A 20,325-nucleotide genomic window follows, 5' to 3' on the forward strand; every position below is an offset into this window, starting at 1 on the left:
GTAGTGCTAAAACCTGAAGTATTTCTCAAATTTAAACCCCACTGTGCATTACTGTATCAAACTGTATACCACATGTACTCATAACCAGAGATAACAGTATCTTCCCTTTGTGTACAGAGATGACGTAATGCTGTTGACATCCTGGATTATTTAGGTTTACTAGTGCCACCTGTTGGTTAACGAGACTTACTATACTGCGTATTTTTATTAATTTTCGAGCTCTAAACTTTGAGGTAAATGTACCTTTTACTGTTAGAGATTTTAATCTCTGTTTTTTTACATCATAGTCGTTTTAGTACCAAGATTATTCTGAGTAACAGTAGACCCATAATTGATTGTCCAGTTCTTTATCATATCGCTAGAGGGCAGTGTTACTCTTTGCCTCGTCTGATACGACATTCACTTTAATTCTGTTGTATTAAAACTGAAAGTTGAAATATTGATCTCAGCAGCCAGAACAATGTCAAGATGACTGACTTTCTGTGTAATCTTCTTGTTAACGCCGCGTTATAAATGTTCCACCTTTTTCCTTTTCCTGTCTACATGCTTACTGAGGCAATGCGCCTTTCCAATTTCTTTTAAAGTGCTCTTATGTTTTAGTATATTAATCTTACCTGTTGTCTGAATGAAACATAATGTAACCACATTATTTGTTCCTCCCTTTTCCTTCAAGCAAATCTTAAATTTGCTCTGGCTGTAGGAGTAGACAAAGTGAGTTGTGAGTTCTGAAAGGAGGATCTTGGGTAATTCCCTGCACACTAACGGAGGTAAGAGCAAACAAACTGCTTGCTGAGGCTGTTACCTGGGTTTAATAAGTAATACTGAGTTCATTTTTTTTTCTCTACTCATTGTTAAGTATCTAATTTTCTCAATTAATCAAATCCGTCAGGATAAGAACTGAAAGATTTACAAGATGCGATTAGAACTGAACAAATAAATCATGATTATTGCAAATTAATTTAATGGGTGACTACAAACTATGTGACAGAACAGAAGTGCATCGTTAAACTGCAGAAATGTAGCTGAAGTGATTCAAGTGCTTCAGAACAGCCATATTTTGTCTGTGTAAGTGACCATGCAAAGGTTTATGTCCTAAAGCAATGCTCTGCTGCTGATTCCCAGAAGTGGGACGGGAAGGGAGTCTAGATGCTTTCTTAGTTCAATAGGCCACACAGTTCAGTGACAGCTGATGAATCTTATCAGATGCCAACTGCTCCTTACTTGATGATCCCTCAGTCCCACTCCAAAGCTCTGACCAACATGTTTCCAAAATACACAGTATATATATCTAAAATGAGAAAAAAAAGAAGAAATTTAATATTTTGGTTCTTGTTTTAAAGCATGTATGTATATGTACATAGCTTCAAAATTATTATTATTATTTTTTTTTACATACATGCAATCATTCATACAAACTTACATTTTTGCATTTGGCAAACACTTTTATCCAAAGTGACTTAAATTGCATTTATGGTACACGTTGACATTTTATCAGTTCTTGCTTTCCCAGGGAACTGAACCCATGACCTTGGCGTTGCTCTACTGTTTGAGCTACAGGAAAGCCTGTATATGTATGTATAAATGTCTAAATTTTGACTTACATACATTGTCGTTACACTTAGGCCTATACAGGCCACATTCCCCTTGTGCTTTTATGAGCATAGAACATTGCCCAGCTCATTTAAGCAAGATATCTCTCTTCAACAGTGCAGTTGTGTGCACTGATTACCTTCACAGACCGTCTGTGGAAAATATTAACCTTTTGTGTTAATAATGAATCTTTTGTGAAACCTCCTCATGGGCGAATCACAGTGAGTTGAGAGGACTGGGCAAATCTTACAAATAACATTTGCCCCTTAAGGGCATAGCTCTTCAGCCCCTATTCAAAAGAGTCTAGAAATCTACCAGATTTATATGAATATTGCCAACTTGAGCGGCATTCCATGTCCTTTCCAGTATGCTAAGGGGTGCCATATTAAATAAACACTGAGACAGACATATTCACTTTATGGATCCAAACGGCTGCTGAAATTTCAAAGATCAATATGCACTGGAATAGTCCATGCCATGGCCATGACCCCTGTGAAGCCTCTGAGAATATTTGTGTTCTTTATTCCTAAAGACCTTTGATCATCTTTGAGAGGTGTGTTCATTTTGTTACCATGTGCATTTCTACAATTCAATCCATCCAAACACGGTTTGTGTGTGTGTGTGTGTGTGTGTGTGTGTGTGTGTGTGTGTGTGTGTGTGTGTGTGTGTGTGTGTGAGAAAACTGCCTTTATGTGCAAGTGTGCATCTGCTTGTCTATGTGAACTGCTTTTTCCTGTATCCCCAGGGTCTCGCAGACTCCACACCATCATCTTTTGCCGTATCCCACGGTTAATTAGAAGTCGCTGAGTAATATAAGGTTCCTTTGGAGCCTTCTGAATGAACCCACTGATTAGCCCACAATGCCTCATTACGCTCGGCCTTGTCATTTGGGAATAAGCCATTCAGAGTTAAAGAGCTTACAGCCACTGCATCTCAGCATCCAGGTGTCACTGCTCCAGTCCCGCGCTGACTGTACATTGAAGTTGATAAACGCTGTATACGCTGCAAGCTGGGCTGCTTTCAATGAGCCATTTATTCTGTGAAGAAGTTTTTGAAAGTTTCTAAGATTCTATTCAAAATCTAAATGTCCTCTTTCTTTTGAAGGATGGGTTTGTGATAAAGTGTTGTGCACTTTCCTGCACTCTAATGCTCAGCAATAAGCAAGAGTACAAGACTTAATTTAACACACTTCATGCACATTTCAAACATATTTGCATATTGTTATTTGTTGTAAATTTATATTTTCCAGTCATATTTGTTTGCACTGAAGTCAACAATGTGAACATAAACATATAGTGCATTTGCATAACCTTCAGAAGCATGGTGGAGGATCATATGGTGGGGTTTGATGAACCCTTGATCGTCTCTGTAATATATTTACTCATCAGATGAGTCATGCAAATGAAGCAGTTCATTCAGACTGCAAATCTGTGGTCTCGTGGGAAGTGCTGCCAGTGAGATGGCCCATGCCAATCAAATAATGAATAATAACAGTCAAATATTCTTTGGAAGAAATGTTGGATCATGCAGCAAACTTCCAAAAAAACATTGCATCCTGGATTCTGTCCAATCAGCAACCATGCACACAGTAAGAAACATCTCACACACAATCTCACAAATCTTTCACATCTCAACACGCCTTGTGTACATTCAGATATCTTTGTTCTCTGCTCAACTTGAACTGATATAAGAAGGTGCAGGTGTTACTGAAAGGATAAAAAGTTCTTCCGAAAGGTGATTGGAAGTTCTTCTCAGTGTGTTAGGAGAGAAAAGAACACAAAGAAATACAATATGATGATCAATATAAAATACAGGTACTTCAAAATAGAAAGGAAGCGCATATTGTTTTGAGATATTGAGGCATTTTACATTGAAACTGATAGCTGAACCCAGTGTGCAATTATGGAGTAGGCTAATCAAAAGTTCTGCCTCGCCAAATTAAGGTTTGAAAACCCTAGCAAAAAGTTTTAAGAGAGTTTGTGTGTACACATAGCCTATATATATATATATATATATATATATATATATATATATATATATATATATATATATATATACATACATACATACATACATACATACATACATATATATATATATATATATATATATATATATATATATATATATATATATATATATATATATACACACATATATATCGACAAAATATAAATATTATCATTTGTCACGTTATCACACATTTACATACATATCACACACACAAAAAGTTTTGTTTAAAAAGTTCTTAAGATAATTCTTAAGATTGTTGTAAAGTTGACACGAAGCCTCAGATAATACTGACATAAATTATTTTAAAATGTAGAAATTAACTGAATAGTTGTGCACACTGACTCATTTAATGAATTTTGCTTAGTAAAATATAATTAGGCAGTGTCATAACAGTCAATTTACTCATCCATCACTCTGGTGTGGGCGTTTTGATCGTTCATTACAGTTGCATGTACTGATCATGGCTTTTCTTCCTCGCGCTGAACAGCCTACATGTAACGCGAGGCAGCATCAAGTATTTGAGAAGGGCTCGTCATTGTCGTGAGATCATTCGTCGTCTGTCCAGTGGCTGCAATTGGTCGCATGAACGTTTATCTCCCCCAGACTCCAGACTAAAGGATGAAATGAGGTACAGAGCTCAAGAGCTGAAGGAATGGGCGAATAAAGACAGACGAAAGACGCACACGGAGAGCGCTGTGAGCCATCTGACAAGATCTGAGTGAAGTCTGACCATCACAAGACGCGCGAATTTGGATCACATTTAGATCAAGCGGATTTCATTGAAACGAATGGTGTGAAAGGTAAGACTGCTGTTGGATTCCGTCTGTTAAATTCTCTCGCTTAATTCCATCTGATATGCGTTTGATAAAACAACAATGCGCCAATTATTCAAGATAAAGTCTAGAAAATATTATGCGATACAATTCTGACTGTTTTGCTACTTTTCTTTGTAATCTGCATTTTCTTGAATTTATAAGAGAATTTGAAGTATAATTTTGGAAACCCATTTTTGGGTATATATATATATATATATATATATATATATATATATATATATATATATATATATATATATATATGTATATGATATATATATATATATATATATATATATATATATATATATATATATATATAATTTTCTCGTAAAATATTTCCCCAACTGACGTAAAACAGCACGTATAACTTTTAAATGTTCTTAAAAAAACATAAAATAGTTTATATAAATTAGTATGTTTTCTATTATTATCAGCCTATTATTATTATTGCTCGTACAATATTCTGTCTAAATGAGAGAGAAAAAAAAACGTAGGGATGTCCCAGACACCACCGGTGCACAGAGAATATACTTGTCTCCTACATCTATTTTTAAATTTAGCGCGTTTCATCTTTACTGTGCTGTTGAGAATAGAAATGAAGCCAAGGTGAGCGCTTGATGTTTATTTCAGGACTCAGCATTCAGTAGCAGGTGAAACAGAGAGAGAGAGAGAGAGAGAGAGAGAGAGAGAGGGACAAAGACAGGCATGCAAGTGAATTCAACCACCCGTTGTGGGCTTGTTAAAAAGGCTTTTCTTTTAGTACAAATATTTGATCCTTAATAGCATTATTTGACAGTATAAAAAGCTTGCTTTGAGACAAATTACAAGTGAGATGCTTTGATGGACAGCTATGTGTATTTAAACAATATTCCATTTAAAAAGGCATATCATGACCAGAACTACAACAACAATATGTAGAGAGAGAGAGAGAGAGAGAGAGAGAGAGAGAGAGAGAGAGAGAAAGCCACCTGAGTAAAAACTGACTTATTGAACTACATACCATAGTCTGCAGCTAACCAATATAATCTCTTGACCCTAATTTAGACCACTGTTTGAGTAAGTTAAGTGGGGGTGCCCTCTTGAACAAGCCCGGGCGGCTTCTAAACACACGTCAGCCTTCTTATCCGACATGAATGACAGGAGCCGTAGTGGCCTGCATGTTCTCCAGAACAACAATGGTCCTCAGGAAGCACTTCTCACTGGCTGTCCATCAAAACTCAACAAAGTCTTTACTGTTCTTGACCCGCAGAGACTTTCTTCCCTCCCTCTCCGTTTCCGAAATCCCCCTGAGGCTACACAGCTTCAGTGAATTCCTCCGCTCACTTTCTGCTTCTCTCCCTCCGTAGGTGCAGGGCAAGCATCACTCACACGGCTATAAGGATGTGGGTGTCGGGATCGAGGATTAAGCTGTGGTGTCCGCTTATCTCGCTGGCACTGATTCAGTTTCTTACCCCTGTTTCGGCTCAAGGTAATTGCTGTCTTCATGGTTTTGAATTGGTATTTGCTCTGGTTTATTGGCATTTGTGTGGTTGTGTAAAATATGAGATGATTTCCTAACCATTCAATGCATAATTTAGTCACTTGATGGCAACGGCAGGGTTACATTTGATTGTGCTTGGAACAAAAAGAAACATTTGACCCTTCTTGCACCTTCACATCTCCTAAGAGGACTCATTTCAGTGTATTGCCTCTCAGTAAGAAGGTTAAAAAAGCTAATGTGAGTCTTGAGGATTTTAAATGGGATAGAGATGTGGAAAAGCATTTACTCTAACATCACAGAGGACCACAATGATAATATCCCTCAAGGCAGCTTAAAGGCTTAATTGGTTGCTCTGCTTGGAAGGAGTTTCACATTCCTCTCAGGCCCTGGAGCAAAAGGTGGAGCCTGGACCATCGTCTGGAGTGGGAGGTTCTGTTTGGACGACAGAGTTCAGATTACTCTCTGAATTTTTTGCCTTCTCTCTTCTTCCCAGACCAGCACTTGTGTGATGTGCATGTGTAGTCTTTAAATTTATCCCATCTAGACAGGTTCTTTTCATTCCTCAAATCACTAAAAACTGTTGGTGTGATTTTAAACAGCTCAGTGGTGAAGCTGAATAGGAATAAACAAACCAAAGACTTATAGTTAAAGGAATATTCTGGGTTTAATACAAGTTAAGACGAATCAACAGCACTTGTGGCATAATGTTGATTAGCATGAAAATGAATTTTGACTTGTTGCTGCTATTAAAAAAGCCAAAATCTGGGTTATAATGAGGCACTTACAACAGAAATGAATGGGGCCAAGCAATAAACGTTAAAATATTCAAATGTTGATTTCTAAATCGCATTCTCTCAAACTATGTTGAAGCATGATTTGTAAACTAATACATTTTGATGTTTTTTTCACATAACTAGCTTCATATATGGCTTTTCTGATGTAGTACACTTGCTTGGTAGCGCTCCTGGTCCAGCATTGCAATGAAAGCATTCAAGTATGAGTGCTGTGAAACATAGGCCTAAGCAAATAGGCTTAATGTAAGTGCTAAAATGATATGTAGAATAGATAGAATTGTTTGCAGAGTAAATAGTTTTTGTTGGGGTGGGATTGTTGCTTTTCTAAAATTATTAGCTTCAAATTTTTGGCCCAAGTGCCTCATCACTACTTTAATTTTTGAATTTTTAAAAGACAAGGGATGAGCTGAAATTACTTTTTGTTGTAATTAACACTATAACACAAATGTTATCAGTTGAGCTTAACTTAGCTTGTCGAATCTGCCATATTCCTTTAACATGACACAGATGTATAGAAAACATTGCACTGTGTTTGTGGGTACTTGATGTGTTGGAGCGAAAATGATTGCAAATGCTGACAATGCCCTGCTGAGAATGAATGGGTAGAAGCAGTCAGCGATACAAAGCGGTGTGATGAGACATTATGAAAGCGTTTTGGAAGGCTCTGTATTGTGTGTGCGATAAAGTTGTGGAAAAATGAAACAAAAGAACTGAAGGTCAACGTTAAACATGCTGTCTGAAACTCTCAAGCAGTGAAACGCACAAAACAATTCACATTCACAGTTTTAAGCAGCACATCTCTTTACAAAACCTTTAACTAAGCACTTTGTCTAGATAATGTATTTTTACACATTGGTGAGATGGGAAATGTAGCTAAGTCTCCTGGATTTTCATTCGGTCCTGCTCAGATCCATGTAAATTTTCATCTCATCCAGCAGAGTTAGATGATTGTAAAGCGCAGAATGTTTCTGACTGTTTCCGCTAAGTAGGCATTAATATTTTAATTCCCTCAACAGCGATTTTTAAGTTTGTGGAAAATAAACGTTCAAAACAAGCACGGAGCCTTCTGACAGGTGAGTAATTGGAAGCACGGTGATAAAAGGACGCAGTGGATTTTGGAGTAAGAACTCTGTGAGTGTCTTCAAAAGGATGATAGATAACCACATCAAAGGCCTGTGGATTTGTGGGTGCGTGTTTCTAATATACAGACACAGGACCTCCTGCTTATATCTCTCTCGTTTCAAGTTACAAGTTAGCACTTGTCACCCTTTAACCACCGCTGTTCCTTACCTCCCCCTCAATCTCTACAGGAGTCTATTCGGCACAAAACCTTTAATCACCGAAAGCCAGGAGTCGTGGATACCTAGGTGTGCTAAGAATGTTTTCCAAGGACTATTTTATGAAACTGTCATGATACGGATGTCGTTTTTTCATGCTGATGAATGTATTGTGTTCTTCTACATTATTCATTGCTCGTGAGCAGAGTTTTAGCATCTCAACATTGTTGGAATTACTTTCTGAGTTGCATTTCGCATTCATTTTTCATCTCTGTCATGATGTGCAGTACTAAGCTGGAACAACAACACACTTTTCCTCTCTAAATCCGTGGTTACTTTTTACGCAGATGATATGTTGTGAAAAATGCTCCAAGTTCTCTGGATGGCTGGATCTATATCAGTACTCATTTCAGCCAGCTCACATGAATGGCTAAGAATTTTCACTGACACTTTCTATGAATAGAGTACACTTTGGTGTATTTTTTTTTAAAGCTATAGAGGTACATATACTGTACTCCTTTTTTGTGAACTATTACATATAATAATTATTAGATAAGTTAGGTTAGATTTTAATTCAACAATTACATTCATACAAAAATGCCATTTTGGACATTACTGATATGTAGTACATTGTAGAAGGAAACTATTTTAATTATTATTTTTTAATACATTATCATTCCAAAGGTTGGGGTCGTAAGATATTTTTAAATGCTGTTTGAAAGACATCTCTAGGCTGTATTTATTTGATTAAAAATATCGTAAAAACATTAATATTGTGAAAAAATATTACAATTAAAAAGTATTTTTTATTTACTCATGTGATCACAATTTTTTTACAGACATTATTCCAGTCTTAAGTGTCACATGATTCTCCAGAAATTGCTCTAAAATGCTTAAGTAATATTTTGTATTACTATCAATGTTGAAAAACAGTTTATTGTAAACTGGTATAGATTTTATCAGGATTCTTTGATAAATGTAAAGTTCAAAAGAACAGTTTTTATTTTAATGCACCTTTGTTGAATAAAAGTATTACTTTCTTAAAAAAATAATAATAATAATGGACCCCACGCTTTGGAATGGTCATTCATTTAGTAATTAATATTAGTGATTTGTCATTTTAATTTAGCTGTTCAATCCAAACATCCTTACATTAATGAATTAATTGTAAAATTGTGACACAAAAAAAAAAAGGAAAAAAAAGAAAGAAAAGAAAATAAGCTATACTTTGGACCATTTCCATAGCATGGTGTAAAATTAATATTTGTTAAGCTCAACCACTCAATCCTGTTACCCAATTTATTTTAAGAAAAGATCAAACAAAGATTTTTCTTTAGTTTATGGGAAATGAATCATAGTTCTCCAAAGACACATATTGGACAGAGTGTGGTGTGGGTGTCCAGTCTGTCCATGAGAAGGGAGATGTTCACCCCACAGGAAACCCAGCAGTGTTCCGTTCCTCAGGTTGGTGCACTTAGTTCAGTTTTATATCTTATCTCTGTCTCCTAAACGCACTGTTTCCAATAGTACTGACCTCTGGGCTTTATTCTTACATATTTTCCTTTTCTGTTTGTGCCAACATGGTTTCTTCACATATATATTATAGCACCTCAGTTTCTTTCTCTGGGCAGAACTGTGGCATGCAAACAACATAAGGACAGAGAAACATTGATTAACCTGTGTTTCATTACCTTACATGGGATGTGTGATGTTTGGGTGTGGTGGTTTCTCATAGGTCTAACACACAACAACTGATTATGGGTCAGAAGCATTTGTTTACTTCTGTAGAAAAATGTTTAGGATTGAATGATGAAAGAGAACCCCTAATCAGTTGTTTATGGCTATAGATACTCATAAACTGCAGTAATATGCTTTGTTGAACTGTTTAAGGCCTGTCTTCCTTTTGAACCTCACTGGTAATTAGGATGCATTAGAAAATAGCCGAAACTCTTCTGACCTTTAAAAGTCACATCCTCTTCTTAATTACCTTGCCATTTTTGTCATTTTTAATAAGACAGTAACTCTCTGTTCATGATTTTATGTGCATAATGTTGGATGAACAATTAAATAATAATATTAAATCACCTTACATTGCCTAATGTTAAATATTTTACAGAAGATTATAACCTTGAATTAGACATAGCTATAAACAAAAGAGTGAGTATATGACTTAAAACATACATTTCCTTGGATTTTATCCAAGTACAATTTAAACTCTCATTTGAAAAATATTTTATAGATTTATTTGATCATATTTTCACATTTTCAGTTTATAATTCCATTCTTTCCTTGCAGTTCCAGCTCCGAGAAGACTTCGATTTAAAGTTCTGAGTGCAGGCAGGCTACTTGTCTCATGGAAGGAACCAAAAGGAGAATATGATGGCTACAAATTTATATATAATAATGAACCAGGTAAGAAGCAAAGACAATAAAACAGTGTTTTTATTTATTTTGTTTCATATGTAGTCAGTCAAAAAAATGGAGTGGTACTATATTGTATGCATACAAGTTTGCCTTGGGTTAATCTGTTATTAATGAAATACAGTCTCTGTTTTATTCCCTTTTAGCCTCATTTTTTCTCTAAATGCATTCAGATGTAGTGTCAGACTTCCCTCTGTGAGCTTCGACAGATGTATTTGTTAACCTTGCCAGATCTGAAGGACTCTTTGTTTCTTTACATATTTGACAATAGTCCTTGTCTGGGGCTTTGATATGGCTCCTGATAACACATAAGCAGCCAAGATCACTCTCTGGTTTTATGTAGACCAGGTGCACTGGCCATCAGTTCTGTAAACTCACCCCTTTGTTAAACACGTCCAAACTCGTTGTTACTTAGAGCACATTCCAGAGCTCTGTGTATTTTAGGTGTGGGTCCATAGAATAGATATTCATCAGTCGGTTCAGACGTTCCCAACAGATAGGAAAAGCACTCATTTCAGTTATAGCAGCTCATTTGCTGCGTTTCTATGTGCAAAGTGGCATTAATGGGCATGGTAATTCTCTCTATTGGCCAGGATTGAGGTATTGAAGTGATGGAATAGGGTTGGATGAGAACAGGTGATAGTTTGCATCAGAACGGGTCAATGCAACTCTTTTGAGATTGAGGTGAGGAATGTTTGGCTGCCGTACCTGGTCAGAATCTATGAGGTCAGATAGAGGTTACTCTGATCCAACTGCTTGTATTTATGGTATCTGATGTCAGCTTTGCAAAGGTCCAAATCTCACAACAACACTGGCATCCTTAAAAAGGGCTGCAAACCAAAAAATGGCAAAGCTCCTAAAATGAAACATTACAACAAATGACTGTTTTAGTTGAAAACTTTTGTTTTATTCAGTTTATATTCTGATTTGCAGCATAAATGCATTAATGTTCAATTTAAATATTTAAAAAATATTTTTCTTTTATCCATGAGACTAATGTACTGCATGGATGTTAGAAGAGGCTGACAGCATAAAATAACCTCTCATTACTAAAATGACGGATCAGAATGAATATTCAAATGACTCAACATTGTTCGCTTCCATCCAAAATGGAACCGAAAACAGCTAAATGAAATTTGCCTTTTTTCCATATACTGTACAAGTAATAACTGTCAGTGGTTCAAGCTAATCAGCTTTCAGTATCATCTTACTGCATCATCAAACCTGCTAGTATTTAAGATAACAAGTAAAGAGAAACAAATCAAATTTAACAAAATGATTGATTAAATAAATGAAGGATCTCAAAATAAGTGAGGCTTAATGACAGGTCATGTATAGCTGTATTAAAATGAAGAAATGGAGGATGGAGTTTCTCTAAACATTGAGTATGTAGATGGAATAGAGCTGTGCATGCATGTGTAAAATGATCATAGTCTGTATACGGTGCTGCAAGATTTGTTCCATTGATTTACTATATTAGCAATTGTTGTGTTATTGATAAGGGAGATTATATTGTGTCATTAATCATCGAGGCCTTTGAACCTGCTGCAGTCTTTTATAGGTTTGATCAATATTAATTTACATATCATCCTCTCTGAAAAATTATCTTATGGACAGCGACGGAAAATAAGTTATACGAACTTGATTTATAATAATATAATAATAATTATTTAATTATTAATAATATAATAATTATTATTATAATAATATAATAATTATAATAATACAACTTGATGCTGTAATTCTAGTGAACAATTGTATTTGCCTCAATTAAATATCACTCTGTGGTCTTGTAAAAATATTTCTATTTGTTTGTGGAAAATGTTGTGTTAACTATGCTTCCCAAACAAAGTTAACAGTGTTAAACAATAACCAACATTTGCTTAATTTATTTTTGTTGAATTATATATATATATATCATAATCACAGTTCTTGGTTTATTTTCAAATGGATAACAGCAAAATGACGTTAAAAAATAAATAAAATAAATTTACGGTGATTCACTTACTGAGTGAGTCTTATTCAAAGAGCAAACTAATGAGGCTGTGTTACATGAATCTTTTTCATTGACTCATCAAAAGAACCATTCAGGTGTCATTTTTTAATGAATCGGACATCTCAGCTTGTCCTGTTCTTGTGCTGGAAAGGCTGACCCTGGAGAGATGATATCACACAAAACCACATTCAGATTCACACAAAGTGCCCTTAGCCACAAGAAAATGTGAGAGAGAGAGATGTGAGATGTGAGATGTTGAAGGGTAGGAGAGAGACATTTTTCAAGGTGCTTAATCACTCTTGAAAAGGTATATTCTGGCTCACAGCGTCTACGGTACTTTCCTTGCTTTAGAAGTTACATGTTTTCCCCCTGAGCACAAACAAAATAAACACGCCTGAGTTTTTCTGTTTGTTGTGTATGTTCAGCAATAGGAGTGGTCAAATATGAGAACAGAATAAGTTATCATATTTTGCACTGCGGAGCACAAATTGATTTCACATCTATTTTTAGATGTAACTATAGCCCTTTGCTCCACTCTTTTTAAAAATCAAAGTGGGAATTGAGATATTTTCGTTTGCGACAAAGTGATTCTGTCCTTTGGTCTCGTTTAAACAAATGAGAATTTGAGCGCTTTGATGTTGTCGTGAGAACCGGTGACAGTTTGCTGTCTGCAGCAATCTTTTGTATGAAGCGTGATGTGCAAAGTCATCAGCAAACTGTGGTTCTCCAGTTCTGACTCCCCCTGCTCTGAGTCTAACCCCAATCATGCTCCCACTGCTGATGAATAAGCAACTTCCACTCCCCTTCAATTGATCTCTCGGCAAGCCACAAGGATTTTAATCAGGATCATTGGTCAGGGATCTTAATTTGCAGGGGCAGGCTTCTTCATCACATTGAGGGACTGTGATATGAGTATGCCTTTGTTCAGGCATTACGGATTCAAACGCAATAAATTTTGGCTGCACTTTTTATTTAATCACAATGCTTTTTTTGGTAATTTTAAATTGGCAAGTGTTTTAAATGGATACTCCACCCTAAAATAAATGTTCTCCCATCATGTACTCACTCTTATGTCATCACAGATATATATGACTTTCTTCTGTGGAACACAGATGGAGATTTTTAGAAAAATAATCCATCTCTCTGAGTCTATATAATGCAAATGCATAGAACCTTCAAAGCTGATGCTTCAAAAACGATATATGCGAGATCGACGGACAGGGAGAGAAAGGGGTTTAAGTGATAAATAATCAATATCTATAAACGGGTGAATTTTTTTATTTAATGTTATCCACGTTATATTTTATCTGTAGCAACTTTGTGAACTTTTATAAAGATACGTTTGGTCATTAGCATTATTATCCAAACACATGAGGAGAATTCTCAAAAGACACGCACACTTCATCTCTTTCCAATATGGTAGGAAATTAAATAAAACAAAATTTAAATGATGTTAACTTTGATAAGATGTTCGACATGGCAGTTTATACCATGACAAGATGCATGTAACTAAGCAACAGAGCAGTCCGTTAAAGACAAAAATTACTCTTCTCAAAGCCCCACCCCCTTTCGTTACTGACAGACAAGACAGAGCAGGTTACTTTTGGTATGAAACAAAATCTAAATTTTTCAGAAATTCAAACAATGATTACCATTTTGTGTCTCTTTAATGTGTCATGACAGATCGCTGGAGTGCCTCAGTTCAATCAGCATTTCAACCGATCATCTCTTCCTCTTTACTAGTTATCACTCAAAATAAACATGAATGAACATCAGAAGGTATCTTGTTTTTAACCACGGAAAGACGTCTATACACACCATTTTTCAAGTTCAAGTCCGCCAACATTAATCTACTCCTGTCTGGTTTGTTTGTTGGACAAAACGGCAGATTCTGCATTTTGATTGGTCAGATCGCCTGTCAATCAAACTCCGGGACGAGTCAGTTATGATGAAGGAGCATGTCCCAAAGCTTGCTTACTTATCTGGTACATACTTCACAAAAAGAGTACATACTTTTAGGGTATAGTATAAGTTGGTGAATTGGGACGCAGCGAATGTCTTCTGAAGTGAAATGATTGATTAACTTTATTTTAACTGACATTGATTCACTTTATAGATAAACCATCACTTCTGTCCAACTGTCACATGCTCTTTCATGAGTTCACGTTTGATGTAGGGTAAACATCAGAGTATCACAACACTCTCACAGTACACTTCACAATGTGCTGATGTTTAAGTCAAGTCTGATCTCAAGAGCGTGCACATGACAGTTAGCTGGAAGCAATAGTTTCAAATGTCAAAACTTTTAGTGATTTCCTCACACACCCCTACCATTTTGCTTCAGAAAACATTTATTCATCAACTGGGGTCGTATGGATTAAAGCCATGTTCGTTTTGTGTGGTTTTTGAAGCGTCAGCTTTGAGAGTTCCATCCACTTGCACTTTATGGACTCGCAGAGATTGTTTATTTTTCTCAAATTCTCTGTTTGTGCTTATTTGACGAAAGAAAGTCAGATTTATCTGAGCATGAGGGTGAGAAAATGATGAGAGTATTTTTTATTTTTTGGGGGAGTATCCCTGTAGTGAAAGTTGTCTTTCCTTCTCAATTCACAAAATTACCAAAAGCAAACTTTTTTTTTAAAGTCATAATCCCAGACTTTGGTGTAGTGAGTTTTGTGTTTAGTCCTGTTTAGACAGACCATTTGTCATAGTCAGTACTGCAAACAAACTTCATGAAGTTGTTTGCTGTGCAGTGGCCATAAAGTGTCCACCCACAGATTGTATTTGGGTGATAACTTGGCATCACAACTTGTCAGGCCAGTACTATTCCTCCTCTGGCTCAGAGCAAAGCTACTTTGGACAGATTGTTTATTAGGCTATTATGGACATAACAGTATGTGTTTGTTTTTGCATTAGAGAACTTGGATCAGTTTGGAAGTTAGTTCTGTTAGATGTCTGAGGGGATGCCCAAAAGCCTGTGTCTGTCTTTTTTGTAATCATGAACATGCTCATTATACTTAATTTATGTACATGTGCGAGTGTTTTTGAAATCGTTAATGGACCATCTATCTATGGACCACTTTGTCAACAAGACAGGAGTTTTCACCAAGCAAATACTCAGAACAGATGCTTTCAGTTTGTTAAAGGAAGTTCACACAGAGAACTGTCTCTTTCTGTCCTTTGCAGAATTACTGTCAAAACATGAACTTTGTATGAATAATAGAAATATTGGTGTAGCCAAGAGGTTAAAGATTTGGGCTAGTAACTTCAGGAGGATTATGACTGCCACTTAAAAAGAACATGAAATCAATTAGCTGTCAATATTTTAATTAAAAAATAAAACATTAAATACATTTTCAAGTTGTCAAATAGATGTGTACTTAATTCATATTAAAATTGTGGTTGTAATAATAATAATTAATGAATTGCTAATCATTTAAATGGCACTGAATCAAAAGTGCATTTCATTATCGTTTTGCAAAATACTTTTCTTTTTTAATGTCAAGTTAAAAAAATCTAATTAAACAGTTGACGTGAGTGTTTTTTTATTACTAATTTAAATTTGAATTTATTCCTACATTTCAATTCAAAAGTTGCATTTGATGAGCTATATATATATATATATATATATATATATATATATATATATATATATATATATATATATATATAAATATACATATATAATACACACACACACACACACACATAGGAATTTATGAAGTGATTCATTTAATCATTATTTTTTGTTATTTTATTTATTAATATCATTATCATTAAGCGCATTATTCCCTACTGACATTGCATCTAAAAGAAATGCTTGGCTTTGGCAGTCAGACAATAGAGAACAGGCTTTGATAGGTTTCTGAGTAGAAACAGGCATATGAGACAGTGCATACTAACCATCTTCTCTCTGATTTCTCTGATTTGTGTCTGATGACAGGTGGGAAAACAAGCGAGTTGCAAATTGCAAGGGGAGAGAATAAAGCAATAATAAAGGATTTTAATCCCGGGAAGGAGTATTCAGTCAAGGTTATAGCTGTGAGTGGAAACCTGCACAGCCGAGCACTTCAGGGAAAGTATACTGGTACGAAATACCTTGTCTCTTTGAAGCAATCCCACTGAAACGGACTGCAAGTGAAAATAATGTGTTTGATTTGGAGTCTCCTGTGTTTCAAGAAAACAATGAAAAAAAATATGAGTGCCTTGAAAATAACAGCATCAGTTTTACATAGTAAAACTGTGTATATAAAAAATATATTTTGAGCTTGCTTGTTTAAGATTTAGTTGAAATATTCATATATTGATATAAAAATATTAGATGATCCTTACTGTATATTTAGTTAATTTAGTATACAAACTATATTATACATAGTAATATATCCATGGCTCAGTATTTTGGACTTGAATTCCTTTTAATCCCTCATGTCTCTTCAGCAGAAGACCAGAGCAGTGATGGAGACACCACTCAGCTTCAAAGACTGAAAGAACCAGCACCTGTGGAAGAAGGCAATGAGATCTCAGGAGGTAAAGCCAAAGTTTAACCTCCCCAGACTTTGCTCTTTCATAGCTCAGGAGCCTTAATTGAGTTCTGAGGATGTTTCTTTTAAGTATCAACTGTGTTTCAAATGTTAAAAGTCTTTAGAATAAATAATCATGAATATTATTTCACACAAATAAACATGTATAATATTTTACACAATAATCAACAAACCGTTTACATAAGAAAACATAACTATTTTATAAATTGGTCATTTTGTTTGAATTTATAGGATTTGATTTGTATGGAAACTATTATTTATAATATATTATTTTCAGTAAAAAAAATAAAAATAAACAAATAAGCGTTAAGGCCCACCCCTAAACCTAACTGTCTATGGGACATAAGCAGTTGTGAAATTGATAGCTCAGATCAATTTCTCACTGGTCTTGAGAGATTTTTTTAGGAAATGTTTGAGTTCATTTTAAAATCTCAAATGTTTGATGGCAAACTTTGGTATCTTGAGATATTTGAACATACATTGTGAACATCTGTTTGTCGTTGAAACTCTTGAGAGACTCTTTCTCAGGAGAAAACTCATGCAACACTTGAAAATCTCCATTCACTCATTTCAGAAACAACTGAGATATTAAAGACATCTCTCTTGTGGTTTTTCTGTTCTGTGGGCTCTTCTCTTGTGGGTCTTCCTTTTCAATGTCACTTTTATCTACATTATAAGCCGTATGAATTTCTCCATATGTTCTTCTGAGACTTATTATTGCTGTTTTTCCAGTGAGAGCTGCCCTCCTGTCAAGCTATTTCAGCACTGTCAGTGATGTATAAGAACTGAAACTGGCCGAAGTTGCAGGGGGCATCTCTCTGTAGATCACATCTTTGCTGTTTTTTATGTCCCTGGCAAACTTGACAAAATGAGAAGGTTCAGACAGCCAAAGTCAAAGATGATGTTCCTGTCTGAAAGTTTCTGCTGATGTCTCTCAGGGCCAGATCTTAGTATCACAGCCCAGTCCAATATCACAGCAGTTTGTTACAGTTCTGAAGGTTTTGTGTACACAAAGGAATATATGCTGGATTTTTGACCCAAAATGAAATGTTGCAAAGTACAGATAAAACCAGGGAGGTTAAATGCAAGGGTAAGGTTACTGAGCTCATGGTTGACTGTGAAAGAGACCTGTCTCCAGTCTTTCTCAGTTGGCTTTTTTGCTTTTTTGTTTAGCCATGAACATTGATGTTTAGTGGGTGTAAAAACAGCCCAGGCTGCTTGGAGGCTGAAATGTGCTCTTGAGTGAAGCATTTAACTTTTGTGCTACGTGGTCTCGCATCTGTTGTTCGCACTCTTTAATTTAGGACACCTCTGTGTGCCTGCCAAATGGCAGAGGTTTGAAATTGGTATGGCTCACACAGACCTTAGCTGTCCTGTTTTCCTCTTCAGGCTACTGTCAGGACTGGCAGGACTTGGCACACGGACTCCAAGTGGGTGGTGGAGCTCTGATTCTGTTCAGTTCTGTTAAGAATGACTGCACGCTTTGATTATGACTGAGCAGTAATTTGATTCTCTGCTTAAGATCTCATTAGGGCAGAATAACAATGAGATAATATTTCAAAGCAAGAACTTGATGATGGAAATTGCCACAAGAGGGTAATCGCTGGCACAAGGCATATTCAGACAGATAGATGATGTCTTGCTGCCTGTGTGTGTGTGTGTGTGTGTGTGTGTGTGTGTTTGTTTGTGGATATTGCCACAGTGGGGTATTAGATGTTCAGACTCTTCTTTGATGTGCCATCCTTGGGAATGTATCCAAGCAGACAGAATGGAAGTAAATGGTTATCTCAGAATCCGTGCCATCACTGAGGGATGTGAAATGGCACTTTGAGCTCAACAAAAAGGTCACATTTTTATATCTCTTCCCAATCCTCTCATTCACAAATGAGTGTTTCCGGAAGCAAATTGAAAGGTGGCATAAGCACAAAGCTGTTGCTTTTTATCTTCTCACGAAACACTTCTTTACTGGATGTCTGTAATTGTGATTCATGCTTAACATCTGTGGGTATATATGAGGCAAAGAAAAAAACATTGCAGCCGGCTGTGTAAGTTACAATCTTGCAGTCAGATGAACAAACAAACACTCAACTGGCAAGCGGTAATTCTGATATATGGCTAATGCACATTTCCTGGCTTTTCAGAAAATCAGTTGCTGCTAATTTATATTCATGAGCCATGAATAATTTTTTTTCAGTACGACACAAATTCTTTTAAATTTTTTTAGAGAGGTATTAATACTTTATATTCAGCAATGATGCATTCAATTGATCTAATTAAATAAAAATGATTAAAAAAATAATTTCCATAAAAATAATAAGCACTAAACATTAATAACAGGAAATGTTTCTTGAGCACTAAATTCAGCAGATTAGAATATTGGATCATGTGACACTGAAGACTGATGTAATGGCTGCTGAAAGTCTGCTTTGCCATCACATGAATAAATAAAATATATATTTAAAATATATTAAAATTATATTTTAATTATATTTTAAAATATTATTGTTTTGACTACTTTTTTTTCAATAAATGCAGCCTTGGTAAACGTTAGAGACATACGAATTTACAGTTGGAGAGAGAGCAGGAAATGAAGTGGGAGAGAGAGGAAGGTGGGAACAGGAGAGGATCTTGAGCCAGGACTCAAACTCAGGTTTCCCGAAGCGCAACTGTGCCACATGTCAGAGCGTTGACAACGAGGGCATAGATTCCAAAAAACATAAGAGACCAACTGCCAAAAACATTTTTCTGACCCCAAAATTAAAGCATCAAGTTCATCCCAGTGTATCAAACCTTTGGAATCCATTCACCAGAAAGATTTGTTCACACACAAGATTTTTATTTTTGCCTTTATTTCGATAGTATGACTGGAGAGAGGAAAGAAAGTGAAGTGGGTGAGAGAGGGGGTGGGATCTGGCAAGGACTGCGATCCGAGACTCAAACTCAGGTAGCCTGAAGCACAGCTGCGCCGCATGTCGGAGTGCTGCCCACAAGGCCATCGACTCCAACTCAATGAGCATCTCTTGTGTGTTTTGAGTCATTATTTGTTGACAACTGGAACAAGCTGACTCTATTGAGTCATTGTTTTCTCCACAAATGACAGCAAAGGAGATCTCCAACTTTTTGTGCATGATTTTATCAAGCTAGAGAAAAAATACAATATTAATAGCCAAAATGAATAAAGAGTTTCAATAACGTCCGCATGTCCTTTTAATAATGTTTGTCAGTTTTATTGCTCAAAATCTCATTGACACAAAGTCAGTCTTTGAATGCAGAAAAACAGTCACATGCTTTAAGTAAAAATAAGTAGAGAATGATATGTTCACTTTAAATATTCAGTCAAAAACACTGATTGAACACTTTTAATAAGGAAGTTCCGCTGTCTGGGCATGGTAGTC

At 35.8% G+C, this 20,325-nt stretch overlaps 1 protein-coding gene across 6 annotated transcripts in view; it reads left to right on the forward strand.

Annotated features, from left to right (window-relative positions):
- Nucleotides 1-4,034: 4,034 nt before the first annotated feature.
- LOC109076519 (collagen alpha-1(XIV) chain-like) overlaps nucleotides 4,035-20,325 on the forward strand; it is a 104,404-nt gene continuing 88,113 nt past the window's right edge. For 2 of the 6 annotated variants that reach the window (XM_042772193.1, XM_042772194.1), the window contains exons 1-5: nucleotides 4,035-4,403; nucleotides 5,768-5,889; nucleotides 10,268-10,384; nucleotides 16,333-16,476; nucleotides 16,827-16,916. In XM_042772193.1, the coding sequence (XP_042628127.1) occupies nucleotides 5,802-5,889; nucleotides 10,268-10,384; nucleotides 16,333-16,476; nucleotides 16,827-16,916 (439 nt within the window). In that variant the 5' untranslated portion in view covers nucleotides 4,035-4,403; nucleotides 5,768-5,801. The remainder of the gene's footprint in view (nucleotides 4,404-5,767; nucleotides 5,890-10,267; nucleotides 10,385-16,332; nucleotides 16,477-16,826; nucleotides 16,917-20,325) is intronic. The other 4 variants (XM_042772189.1, XM_042772192.1, XM_042772191.1 and 1 more) reach the window with 3 other exon arrangements.

Source organism: Cyprinus carpio, chromosome A16 (assembly GCF_018340385.1).
Source record: "Cyprinus carpio isolate SPL01 chromosome A16, ASM1834038v1, whole genome shotgun sequence".
Lineage (NCBI taxonomy): Eukaryota > Metazoa > Chordata > Actinopteri > Cypriniformes > Cyprinidae > Cyprinus > Cyprinus carpio.